Consider the following 13188-nt stretch of genomic DNA (forward strand, 5'->3'; position numbering starts at 1 on the left):
CTCCCTGGAAGGGACCTCCAGCTTCCTCCCTGGAAGGGACCTCCAGCTTCCTCCCTGGAAGGGACCTCCAGCTTCCTCCCTGGAAGGGACCTCCAGCTTCCTCCCTGGAAGGGACCTCCAGCTTCCTCCCTGGAAGGGACCTCCAGCTTCCTCCCTGGAAGGGACCTCCAGCTTCCTCCCTGGAAGAGACCTCCAGCTTCCTCCCTGGAAGGGACCTCCAGCTTCCTCCCTGGAAGGGACCTCCAGCTTCCTCCCTGGAAGGTATCTCCAGCTTCCTCCCTGGAAGGGACCTCCAGCTTCCTCCCTGGAAGGGACCTCCAGCTTCCTCCCTGGAAGGTATCTCCAGCTTCCTCCCTGGAAGGGACCTCCAGCTTCCCCCCTGGAAGGTATCTCCAGCTTCCTCCCTGGAAGGGACCTCCAGCTTCCTCCCTGGAAGGTATCTCCAGCTTCCTCCCTGGAAGGGACCTCCAGCTTCCTCCCTGGAAGGGACCTCCAGCTTCCTCCCTGGAAGGTATCTCCAGCTTCCTCCCTGGAAGGGACCTCCAGCTTCCTCCCTGGAAGGTATCTCCAGCTTCCTCCCTGGAAGGGACCTCCAGCTTCCTCCCTGGAAGGTATCTCCAGCTTCCTCCCTGGAAGGGACCTCCAGCTTCCTCCCTGGAAGGGACCTCCAGCTTCCTCCCTGGAAGGTATCTCCAGCTTCCTCCCTGGAAGGGACCTCCAGCTTCCTCCCTGGAAGGTATCTCCAGCTTCCTCCCTGGAAGGGACCTCCGTAGATAACAGCATTTCTTCTTCATCTTTTCATTGTTATTATTATTCTCTGATATATACCATTATGAAGTATTATTACCTATGTTTTCTTTAAATTTCATTTCAATTAGCACGCGTTCGCACCAACATTTATATATAAATGAGCAGCCATGTATTCTTTTATTCCTGATTTGTCGAATTTCCCATTTAACCGCAACAAGCTTAGATATATAAAACCCAAAATTTACCATGTGGACTCTTACTAACCAACCCAAGGGAAAAATGTACTCATTTTCTCTTTTTCCCATAGCTCCATTTTTTCTCTGTACTTTGCTAAAATATTTACTATATAGAAAGGAAATACAAATGTTTATTTATTAGAATAGTTACATTGAACAGCTTTACATGATTACAGGTTGATTACTGTTTTATGAAAACACTGTAATGAAAGCCCATTCATTGAGGATGGGTATGGGGTGCATAATAAACATATTAAACTAAACTGAAAGCCCATTCTTATTTTCCCCTCACAGAGAGGAAAAAACTAGTGGTACATAATGACATCATCTCACTAGGTGACCCTGAAGCAGCAGGTGAGTGATACCTACTGACACACCTGAGCTATGTGATGTTTCACAAGGTTAGAACAAGCACTGTGTATATCTTGACACACCCATCATGTAGGATGGTTTTCTTCTCCTATTCCATCACGTAGGATGGTTTTCCTCTCCTATTCCATCACGTAGGATGGTTTTCCTCTCCTATTCCATCATGTAGGATGGTTTTCTTCTCCTATTCCATCACGTAGGATGGTTTTCCTCTCCTATTCCATCACATAGGATGGTTTTCCTCTCCTATTCCATCATGTAGGATGGTTTTCTTCTCCTATTCCATCACGTAGGATGGTTTTCCTCTCCTATTCCATCACGTAGGATGGTTTTCCTCCTATTCCATCATGTAGGATTGTTTTCCTCTCCTATTCCATCATGTAGGATGGTTTTCTTCTCCTATTCCATCACGTAGGATGGTTTTCCTCCTATTCCATCATGTAGGATGGTTTTCCTCTCCTATTCCATCATGTAGGATGGTTTTCCTCTCCTATTCTATCATGTAGGATGGTTTTCCTCTCCTATTCCATCATGTAGGATGGTTTTCCTCTTCTATTCCATCACGTAGGATGGTTTTCCTCTCCTATTCCATCACGTAGGATGGTTTTCCTCCTATTCCATCATGTAGGATTGTTTTCCTCTCCTATTCCATCACGTAGGATGGTTTTCTTCTCCTATTCCATCACGCAGGATTGTTTTCCTCTCCTATTCCATCATGTAGGATGGTTTTCCTCTCCTATTCCATCACGTAGGATGGTTTTCCTCCTATTCCATCACGTAGGATTGTTTTCCTCTCCTATTCCATGTAGGATGGTTTTCTTCTCCTGTTCCATCACGCAGGATTGTTTTCCTCTCCTATTCCATCACGTAGGATGGTTTTCCTCTCCTATTCCATCACGTAGGGTGGTTTTCCTCTCCTATTCCATCACGTAGGATTGTTTTCCTCTCCTATTCCATCATGTAGGATGGTTTTCCTCTCCTATTCCATCACGTAGGATGGTTTTCCTCTCCTATTCCATCACGTAGGATGGTTTTCCTCTCCTCTTCTACCACGTAGGTCAAATATGGTAATGAAATAAATCACTTTTGATTTTTTTTGGGGGGGAGGGTTATCCAGGTAATTTACACATAGGCTGCTATATATGTGATAATTTATGTAACTATTTGTTTATATGTACCTTAATAAACTTACTTGTGAACCGGAAGACTTCAGAAAGGCGAAGTACCATATGGACACTCATAATCACACATAATCTCTGGTCTGCCTTCTGTGTTTGTTACACCTACTCTTAAAACTGTGTATGGAGCCTTCCTTCATGTAGTTCCATTTTCTAACCACCCTCATAGTGAAGAAATATTTGCTGACATCTAGGCTCATTTTATCTTCCATCTATGTCCAGGTCCCCCATCTTTCAATTTGTCTACTTTATCCAGTGTTCTGAGCATCTTCTGCGTCGTAATAATATCTCCCTTGATTCTCAGTTTTACTAGTTACAAGGTTCAGTTCCTTTAGTTAGCTCAATAGATGTATTATGCGGTTCGGAATTTTAAGATTACAGAAACACATAGTAGGGTCCAGGGACTGGGCCCAATGTTTTAATAGCTAATTATTATTATTATTATTATTATTATTATTATTATTATTATTATTAAACACGTATTAAACTTGTGTTGATCATGTAGAGTGCTGCCCGATGCCCTGCATGCTGGTGGCTTTCTTTAGTACCTAACAATATTTTATTACATGTAGCCTACATTATATAATAAATTATTTGTATTTATTCATGAGTTCACAAAGACAGCATTACCTGCACTTTGACATGAATATTTTCCGCTGGTTTATAACTGGTAAGGTTTGTCAGGAAACAGGACAAGTATTTCCTGAGGCGGGTCTTAGTCATATAATGGTCTACATCTCGAGCTTTTGGTCATCTGACCTAGGCCTTCCACTGGCTTACCAGTCCACCTCTTTGTAAATTATGGTTATGATTATAACCATAGGCTCATTTGCTAGGCTGATCAGGCTCATTGTTTTAGTCTTTGTTTACAGGCTCATTTGCTAGCTTGCATAGACTCATATTTTAGTTTTTGTTTATAGGCTTATTTGCTAGCCTGCATAGACTCATTTCATAGTGTTTGTTTATAGGCTCATTTGCTAGCCTGCATAGACTCATTTCTGAGTTTTTGTTTATAGGCTCATTTGCTAGCCTGCATAAACTCATTTCTTAGTTATTTATAGGCTCATTTGCTTGCCTGAGTACTCATTTTTTAGTTTGTTTACAGGCTCATTTGGTAGCCTGCATAGACTCATTTCTGAGTTTTTGTTTATAGGCTCATTTGCTAGCCTGCATAGACTCATTTCTGAGTTTTTGTTTATAGGCTCATTTGCTAGCCTGCATAGACTCATTTCTGAGTTTTTGTTTACAGGCTCATTTGCTAGCCTGCATAGACTCATTTCTGAGTTTTTGTTTAAAGGCTCATTTGCTAGCCTGCATAGACTCATTTCTGAGCTTTTGTTTATAGGCTCATTTGCTAGCCTGCATAGACTCATTTCTGAGTTTTTGTTTATAGGCTCATATGCTAGCCTGTATTCATACTTATTCTTCAGTTTTTATTTATAGGCCCATATGCTAGCCTGTATTTATAACTTCTTTAGTCTTTATTTATATAAGCCTATTTAATAGCTTTCATTTATAAATTATTATTTAGCATTTATTATAGGCTCATTTCCTATACACAAATACACAATGGTTGAGCAATTGAAAAATGTGTATTTAACACCTGGGCAGTCACAGCAAATACACATGATATTTGAGCAAGTGAAACAAAGAGTAAATAACTCATGACGTAAACACTTCCTACATGAGGTAAAAACATTTACTAAGTGCTAGCGGGAGGCTGAGAAAGCAGCACGATGCCTCAGTCTCATCTTTATCCTGGAGATAGCCTGCACTTTAGCACGGAAGGTCCCTCCCCCACCACTGTGGCTGTGAGAGTGACCCCCTGTTCGAGCAGCACGATGCCTCAGTCTCATCTTTATCCTGGAGATAGCCTGCACTTTAGCACGGAAGGTCCCTCCCCCACCACTGTGGCTGTGAGAGTGACCCCCATGACGTTCCCGAAACTCTGCCTCCAGCCTGTAGTAGCAGCCGGAATCAGGACCGCTAGCACACTCCCTACGGCGGTCTGGACGCCCACGGTGGCCCTTATGGGTGCCGTGGGCGGTGTCATGGGTGTTAGGGGCGGCGAGGGTGAGCCAAGAGGTGAGATCTCGTAGGGCGCGGCTCTCCCTTTCCCTCTGAGTGTCCTGGTTGTGACGTGTAGATCTTCCTGCGTCCCAGCGCAAACTCGGCTCAGCCATCATCCTGTGGTAAGTATACACCAGGTAACTATACTGCTTAATGACCCACAAGGGTTTAGCACCTCATGAAATGCTATGACATACTTCCTTGAGGACTGAAGTTTCAATTCAGAAGATTTGCTACGTCCCAGTAGCAAAAGAATAAATCATAATGTCAATGGAAATAAGTCACCTTGACTTTTGGATTATCCTAGGTATTTTACACTATGTATGATAATTGTACCTATGCATACCTGTGCCTAAATAAATTTACCATGGTGTGTTTCAGTAACCTCAAACGATTGGTTCATAATATTATCTTTGTTTCTACATGTACAAGGTGTACAGGCCTAGCTGACATACTACTATATAAAAAGCCGCTTGTTATGCAGAGCATTTCGGGTCAGTTTTGTTCCAGGATGCGACCCACACCAGTCGACTAACACCCAGGTACCTATTTTACTGATAGGTGAACAGGGACAGCCGGTGTCTTAAGCATGTCCGAATGTTTCTACCCGCACTGGAGATCGACCCCGGATGTCAGTGTGAATTTAGTGCGCTACCAATCGAGCTACGGGACACCTAGCTACTACTCAAAGGGACATTAAAATGAACGTAACTTGGTCACCACCAGTCAAGAATACTCTCGTCCCTAAAACAAGAATTAGGATAAATTTTTCACATATACACTGAAAGATATACACGTCTCGGTGTATATACACTGAACAAAGGTATACAAGCAAACTTATCTCATGATATCCAGATGTACATGTGCCTTATTTAACAACAGATACAAGTATGTATATATCTCACGGTGTATATACACAGCGATACACATCTCAGTGTATATACCGGTTGTGTATACCACTTGGTGTACATGCTGCCTTTGACAAGACATCAAATATAATAAAAAAAAGTGTTCGCTTAAAGAAAAACTAATTACAGCATATAAATACAGGTTTGATTTGCACACAGGGACCAAAGCAGAAAAAAACTACGTTGACTTGACTGAGTTATCCTGGGTTTAATTTACTATGTGTATCAGTAACACCTGTGTGCTCTCCAGACCTCGTAAAAAATGAGCTGTGTTATGTATGTAACACGCAAATAAAAACTTAGTGTTTCTGTATCAGTGGTATGGGAATACCAGCCAGTTATCTCAGTAAAATTTCTAGTTACTGTTGTTGTATCTGTATTTCACAATTAGGAGAGAATCCCAATGGAAATAAATCACTTGGACTTCTTGAGGGGTTATCCTAGGTAATTTACATTATGCATAATAATTGTACTTATGTGTACCTGTGCCTTAATAAGCTTACTAACTAACCTCATGATGACGTTTCCATTGTCAAGTCACAATTGAATTGTTTCAGCTTACAGTACAGCGATTTTTTATTCTTTGTCATCTAAAAGTTATCTCTATAGCATAAGAATATAAGATTTGATCTTACTCGCAAGCTATGGTGCGTCTGGCCCTGGCAGCTCGACGCATTAATGTGGCTTTGAAACGCGAGGTGAGTCCAGGACGGCCCCCTCCCTCTTCCTCGTCAGATGAACTCTCACTGCTGACACCGGCGCTGACGGAGGGAGCTCCCGTGGTGCTGTTGCTGTTGGTGGCAGGAACTCCTGCTTCACTAGTGCCAACACGGATCCCTGCTGGGTGGGGATCCCGCTCTCCTGCTGATGATGCAAAGTTATATTATTATTATTATTATAATCAAGGGGGAAGCACTAAACCCGTAGGATTATACAGCGCAGTTATAAACCTGAGCAGTCATGAAATTGTAGGCGGCCACACAGCGCCTTGAGAATGGGAGTTAAGCAAGTGTGATTCAAGAAGTGGGAAAAGTATCTCCATATATTTGGAACAAGTCCTTCACTAGCGTTGTTGGTGGAAGTGAAGGGATGTAACATCCATCCTCGATACTTCCACCTTCAACCAGCAGTTATTATGATGCTGGAACATAGTTAAGTCTTGAAGAAATTAAGGGTGTGCTTCATCAACTGGGCTATGATGGGTGGTAGTAGTAGTAGTAATAGACTTAGTAGTGATAGTAGCTGTAGTCAGGAGTGATAGCTTTAGTCAGGAGTGGTAACTGTAGTCAGGTGTGGTAACTGTAGTCAGGAGTGGTAACTGTAGTCAGGTGTGGTAACTGTAGTCAGGTGTGGTAACTGTAGTCAGGAGTGGTAGTAATAATAGTTGAAACCGAGTAGTTGTAGCTGTGGGTTTGGTAATATAAGTAGTAGTAGAGGTAACAATAGTCAGTACAGATAGTAGCTGTATCCCAGATATGGGTATTATGAGTTGTAGCAGTAGTAGGCTCTAATGCAAGAGTAGTAAATAAATACATAATGGTGGAGGGAGGTGTTCGCCCAGGCAGCCCGGGGTCCACCACTCTCTACTATATTAACCTTATCACCTTAATAAGCTTACATTCTCGTAATATTATATCCCAGTTATTTCCTATATAAACAAGCTTTCTAAATTATTAACCTCTGTCTGTGGCCGACGTTTGTGCCTGCAGACTAAACCCTCTTTAAAAATTCAACCAAACTGAAGGTATCAGGATTAACTAAAAGGATTTTTAATGTATAATAATTCCAGGTAAAAGTGAATGATACTCAGAATATAAATTAAGATTAATGGACAATTTATTTGCTATTATTTGTTTAATATAAGCAGCAAGCGGTCTGGGTTATTTGTGTATTGTTCCAGTCACGGTATTATGACTCTTTTCTTGAACACACTCGACCCTGGCTGAACAACGTGTATCATCAATATTATGTAGGAATCAATCTGTAGTCTCGGTTAATTTATAATATGCAAGAGCCTAGTTTTGGTCCCCATAGTAGATACAAGCGCCTAGGAAACAGCCTGACCTTCCTGACAAATACCCCTCTGCCTGGAGATTTACCTGGAATTTACCTGTAGAGGGTTTCAGGGTTCAACGCCCCCGCGGCCCGGTCTGAGACCAGGCAGTGGCTTACCGTGGAGGTAGAGGCTTACCGTGGAGGTAGTGGCTTACCGTGGAGGTAGTGGTTTGCCCTGGAGGTAGTGGCTTACCGTGGAGGTAGTGGTTTGCCCTGTAGGTAGTGGCTTACCGTGGAGGTAGTGGTTTACCCTGGAGGTAGTGGCTTACCGTGGAGGTAGTGGTTTGCCCTGGAGGTAGTGGCTTACCGTGGAGGTAGTGGTTTACCCTGGAGGTAGTGGCTTACCGTGGAGGTAGTGGTTTGCCCTGGAGGTAGTGGCTTACCGTGGAGGTAGTGATTTACCCTGGAGGTAGTGGCTTACCATGGAGGTAGTGGTTTGCCCTGGAGGTAGTGGCTTACCGTGGAGGTAGTGGGAGAGCCAGGAACGATCCAGCAAGCTTCTCTCGCCTCTGTTGGTTGGTACCAGCGGCACTCCTGCCCATAACACGCTCTGAAACATCATTTGTGGCATAGTACTCTCCCAGTTGTGTTTGCAAAGGGTCGAGATATATCTCCTGGCCCCAGAGAGCCTACAATTGAACGGCATCACTAGTTTCTAGGCTCCTAGGTCTTAGCATATTACCTACTACTGAATTATATGTAACTCCTTACCTTGTGTGATGGCGAGAGGTGACGAGGGGGGTCGAGGCACACGAGCAGCTGGAAGGTCAGCAGGTCATCGTAAATCAGGGGGATGGGACCCCATATGTCTTGATCTCCCTGTGTCAGCTGTACAGTGTGGTCCCTCATCTGGCACCCCTGAAGAAATCTGTCATTGTCAGACAGAGGACCCAGTCTACTCCACTCCTTACACTCAGTTACATACACACACACACACACATACACACAATATGTATATGTATATATATATATATATATATATATATATATATATATATATATATATATATATATATATATATATATATATATATATATATATATATATACTATATTACAGGAGAAGGGGTTACTAGCCTCTTCCTCCCGGCTTACGGGAGGAAGAATTCTGTTCCACTTCCCCATGGAGATAAGAGGAAATAAAGTAGACCAAAAACTATTAAGAAAAGAGAGAAAAAAACCCAGATATATATATTAACATGTACATGCATGTGTACACACATGTGTGACCTAAGTGTAAACAGAAGTAGCAAGATATATCTGTTATCCCACGTGTTTATGAAACAGAAAAAAAGACACCAGCAATCGTACCATCATGTAAAAACAATTACAGGTTTCCATTTCACACTCACTGGGCAGGATGGTAGTACCTCTCTGGGTGGTTGCTGTCTACCAACCTTCTACCTAATATATATACATTACTATTAAAGTGCAGTGGACATACGTTCCTGACGGGGAGCGGAGAGAACCTAAGGGCCCGGGCGCCGCAGCAGGGGTAGACATCACTGGGTAGGAACATGTCTAGGTCACAGGAGGAGGCATCAAGGCGGTGTGTGCGACACAGTCGCATCTCGCACCCAGGGAACACCGCGCCACATGTTGAACATGGCAAAAAGTGTACCTGCATAGGGAAAAAGTAAGCCAGAGTTAGAGTGAGGGTGAACATGAGTCAGGGTGAGAGTGAGAGAATATGGAATGTGAGGTGGAACTTATACAAACTATTTTTATTATTAATATTATTATTATTTTCATAGGGAAGCACTAAACCTGTAGGGGTTATTCAGTGCTAGGGAATGGGAAGTAATGAGATCTGTTCCCAGGAAGTGGAGAGCAGCACCAGTTCCTTTGATCAAGAGCCCTTCATCAGCATCAAGGTACCCTGCCTTACAGGATATTGGAGCCAGGAGCCACATACACACCTGACCCCAGAGTCTCCAGTAAACAAGCCTCCAGGTCTTGAGGTCTGCCTTGAGCTGCCTCACATGCTCTGTCAGGCTCCAGTTTCCATCCCTGTCAACATCAACACACGTTAACATCAACACATAGATAAATATTGATGCTTTAGTTGCCCCAGGATCCTCAATTCCAGTTTATTACAGCATTATTTTAATCATACTTATGTTCCCAAGAACATAACCTTATTTTACATATGTATTCTCAACTCCAAGTCTCGCATATCATATACAGCAACGATTTTTCTGGAATGTAACCCAATAAAGCTGTAAAGAATCAAACATCACCTTTTCTTCTTTGAAAATTAGTGGGCTCACCTGGAATGGGTGTAGAAAACATGGCCGGAGGTGGTGATGGACGTGTTGGCAGGAATGCAAGTCACCAGACGTTCCACAGCTCGACTCACCATTTCCCCACAGTCACTACACCTAAAATAATAATAACAATAATAAATATAATAACTAAATATATTTCAGTCATTGCATGATCCTATAAAGGCATCCTTGTATTTCACAATCCTAGGTCCTTGAACCTCATTGCATGCAACAGGAACATTGCAGAATGCAGCATAGATTTCCAACCCAGTTAAATATTAGCATTGAAGATTTTAAGCCAATCAGAGAAAGCTTTCGCAAGTTATCACGTAAAACCTAACATCCAAATTTCTTCAACATGGTAAATTTCTGATCAGGAGAGACATTCTCTAGCACCCAAGGTAGCTGATGCCACGGGAGGGTGCTGGAGCCATGCCATACAGTGTACCTCACCTGTAGAGGGTGGCTGCTGTCCTGTAGATGCCACGAGAGGGTGCTGGAGCTGTGTCACACAGAGTCTGGAGGAAGCGGGTGTAGAGCTTACTCTGGATTCTGTCTCGGCGGTCCCTCAAACCCTCCAACTCCCAGTGAGTGAACACCCGTGCCAACCTGAGGAACACCTGGGGTGTAAGTGGGTGTAGGAAACGTTGAATGGGTGTAAAGGGATTGAACAAGCGTTAAGTGGGTGTAAGTGGATACAGGAAGACTATTTAATTTGGGGTGTAAGCTAAGTATAAGGTATGAAATAGACATGTTCAGTGAGATATTAAATAGGGTGTAAGAAAAGTTTAAGTGTGTATGAGGATGTTAGGGAAATGTAAGTGAAGGTGCAGGAGGAGTAGAAGAGAGTGTGAAGCTAAAGTAAATGTAAGGGCAAGTCTCCTCTGGTATCGATAGTTAAGAGTCCTTAAGTGTGTTCTTTTTTCTTGTGTTTTCGACCCGAGCTTCTCTCCTCTTCGATGGTCCAAACCTTATTGCCGCCTGTTCCCCAGCTGCTGTATGAGCCCTATGGGCCTAACGCTTTCCCATAAATAAGGATAAAATCTATTGTGTCTGCAGTGATCCCATGTTCATGCAAGACGTCCTCACGTACCTGGCAAGTATGGCATCTGAGAGGCAGTTGAGGTTGACCTGAGCCTCTAGGATGAGGTTAATGTTGTCATGGACGTACTTGACCACCTCCTCTACCAGCGGCGCCATCTTCAGGAAGTCTGCAGAGATGAGGATGCTGACGGCTGTTTTGGGCTCTGTCACGGTGTAATATAAAAACCTACGCTATTATTACTACAGTCGCTGAAGACGGTATACGAATTTACACAAGCATCGTCACCTTACACATACAACATTTTTGACACAGTGAACCATAACATGTGTAAAAAAATGAACTACAGGCTATCTGAATAACAGAAAACGAATTTTTAGAATCATGAATAGAGAATGGGAACCACAGTTATTAATTATTAAACAGTGGTGTTCCACAAGGAGGTATCTTGGGTCCCCCTACTCTTGTGATATGTAAATGATATGCCCGTTATTGATGAATGTAAACTGTTATTACATACAGATGATAGTACTCTCTTAGTGTATTATAAAGACAGAGGACACGACTAAAGTATAATCACTGGAATTGGAGTTGTGTGGTTAATGGTTAAGTGCTAAGAAAGTGTGGCCGTATCACTGGCATTTATTGTTTGGTGTAAAAAGTAAATTGAAGCGGGTAAATAGTTTCAGGATATAGTAAAGTGAAGAATAACTTGTGTGAAGTGTCTCGTGGTGTCCATTGAGCCCAGAATGTCAAGTGGACTGATAGTTCACACTGTAGTAAAAAAAAAAGCTAAGGGGAGCATGAAATTTCTGCATGGACAGGCACAGTGTCTACCTGATCTGGCTCTTATGCAGTGCCATGTGCACTACTACAGTGCCATGTACACTACTACAGTGCCATATGCACTTCTACTGTTTGTCACAATACTCTACTCTAAAAATAAATTGAAAAACTGATTATAAGCCGTTTAAAATAAGTTGGTGAGGTTTTCCCCTCTCCCTCCCCCCTGGATCTGGGTGCAAGAGAACGTGGGTCAGAATAAACAATAAAAACTGAAAATTATAAAAATGGAAGCTAGAATACAGCTGGTGAAATTTAACCATGGATACAGAATTATTAACAACCACTGACCATAATATCTTAATTCAAATTTCGTAAAGGCTAGAAAATATTGTACTGAGAAGAATAAACAATGTTGTATCACCCAGAGTAGGTGACCAGGACTCAAATACCAATACAGAACTACATTGAGTCACCTGATTATGTTAAAATCGCTCTTAGTATAAAGCCATTTAAGACCAGATCTAAAGGAGAAAATATTTAACGAATAAAACTGCAAGTGTGTGTGATGCTGGAAACTCGATCCTCTGACCTCAGAGACGAGAATATAAAGTGTCATGAAGAATGAAGATATTATAATAAAAAAGAAGTGCTAAACCCACTAGGGTCGTCCAGCGCTGCAGGGGAGGGGGTGATGCGGGATCAAAGACTGAGACAGAGGAGGTATCGAGGCTGCTGCTTCTCACAGCTCATAGTGTGGATAAACAGGAAATTTTAGTCTATAGTCGTTAAATCTTTTCGTAACATATTAGAACATTTTCTTGTATGTGTACATTTGGTGGTGTACCCGTACTGAAGACCCAGCCCATTACAAAATACCACACATGTGGACGTTCTTTAATCAGAGTGAGGAAGAATATTTTAATTTTGAGTAACTGATGTGGGTTCACCGGTGTTATCCCGGTCCGGGTCTTTTCCAGTTGGTGACCCAGCAGTCTTAATGACAGTGACAAGTGAGTCTCCATAACTTACCCAGAACAGGGGCAATATGGTCCTCAGTTTGACCTCTCTTGACCCAGCGTAGGAGCCACTCAAAGATACTAACATCACAATGTACTGAGATGTCTACATCCTCCAGCCGCTGACCTGACAAGCCACAGTAATACACTTTGTAATATTATCAGTAATTGTAGTATTAATAATATAAGAAATGATATTAGCACACAACAGTTCCCTCTAAATATATTTCGAAAGCAAGCATTAAGGTGTTCGAAAGTGTCTTTGTTTTAAAACCAATATCAAGAAACGATAAAAGTAACATGTAACTTAAAAAAAACTAGTTGCCTAGAAAATTTTATATTTGTCGGAAAAACACGACAAAGTTTATTTTTTTCAGAAAAGTAGTGGGTAGGCTACTTTTATAGTGAGTGGTAGGCTACTGTTATAGTGAGTGGTGGGCTACTGTTATAGTGAGTGGTGGGCTACTGTTATAGTGAGTGGTGGGCTACTGTTATAGTGAGTGGTGGGCTA

The 13188-nt window shown here is 42.4% G+C and overlaps 1 protein-coding gene across 1 annotated transcript; it reads right to left on the reverse strand.

Moving 5' to 3' along the window:
• Window positions 1-4242: 4242 nt before the first annotated feature.
• On the reverse strand, window positions 4243-12810 carry LOC128702724 (SANT and BTB domain regulator of class switch recombination). Its single transcript, XM_070102051.1, has 10 exons — window positions 12691-12810; window positions 10927-11080; window positions 10287-10442; window positions 9837-9947; window positions 9486-9576; window positions 9011-9187; window positions 8278-8424; window positions 8026-8116; window positions 6147-6372; window positions 4243-4720 (listed from the first exon to the last, which is right to left on the reverse strand). The coding sequence occupies exons 2-10, from the start codon at window positions 11031-11033 to the stop codon at window positions 4243-4245; spliced, it is 1584 nt and encodes a 527-aa protein (XP_069958152.1). The 5' UTR covers window positions 11034-11080; window positions 12691-12810.
• Between the last annotated feature and the right edge of the window lie 378 nt (window positions 12811-13188).

Source organism: Cherax quadricarinatus, chromosome 79 (genome assembly GCF_038502225.1).
Source record: "Cherax quadricarinatus isolate ZL_2023a chromosome 79, ASM3850222v1, whole genome shotgun sequence".
NCBI lineage: Eukaryota > Metazoa > Arthropoda > Malacostraca > Decapoda > Parastacidae > Cherax > Cherax quadricarinatus.

What these genes read in the sequence shown, in the direction of transcription:
- LOC128702724 (XM_070102051.1), bottom strand. Translation starts at nt 11,033, where the DNA reads ATGGCGCCGCTGGTAGAGGAGGTGGTCAAGTACGTCCATGACAACATT. An exon ending in ACCTCTCGCCATCACACAAG is followed by an intron (nt 8,117 to 8,277) that starts GTAAGGAGTTAC and finishes ATGATGTTTCAG; the next exon opens with AGCGTGTTATGGGCAGGAGT. An exon ending in AGACGCACCATAGCTTGCGA is followed by an intron (nt 4,721 to 6,146) that starts GTAAGATCAAAT and finishes TACTTACCACAG; the next exon opens with GATGATGGCTGAGCCGAGTT.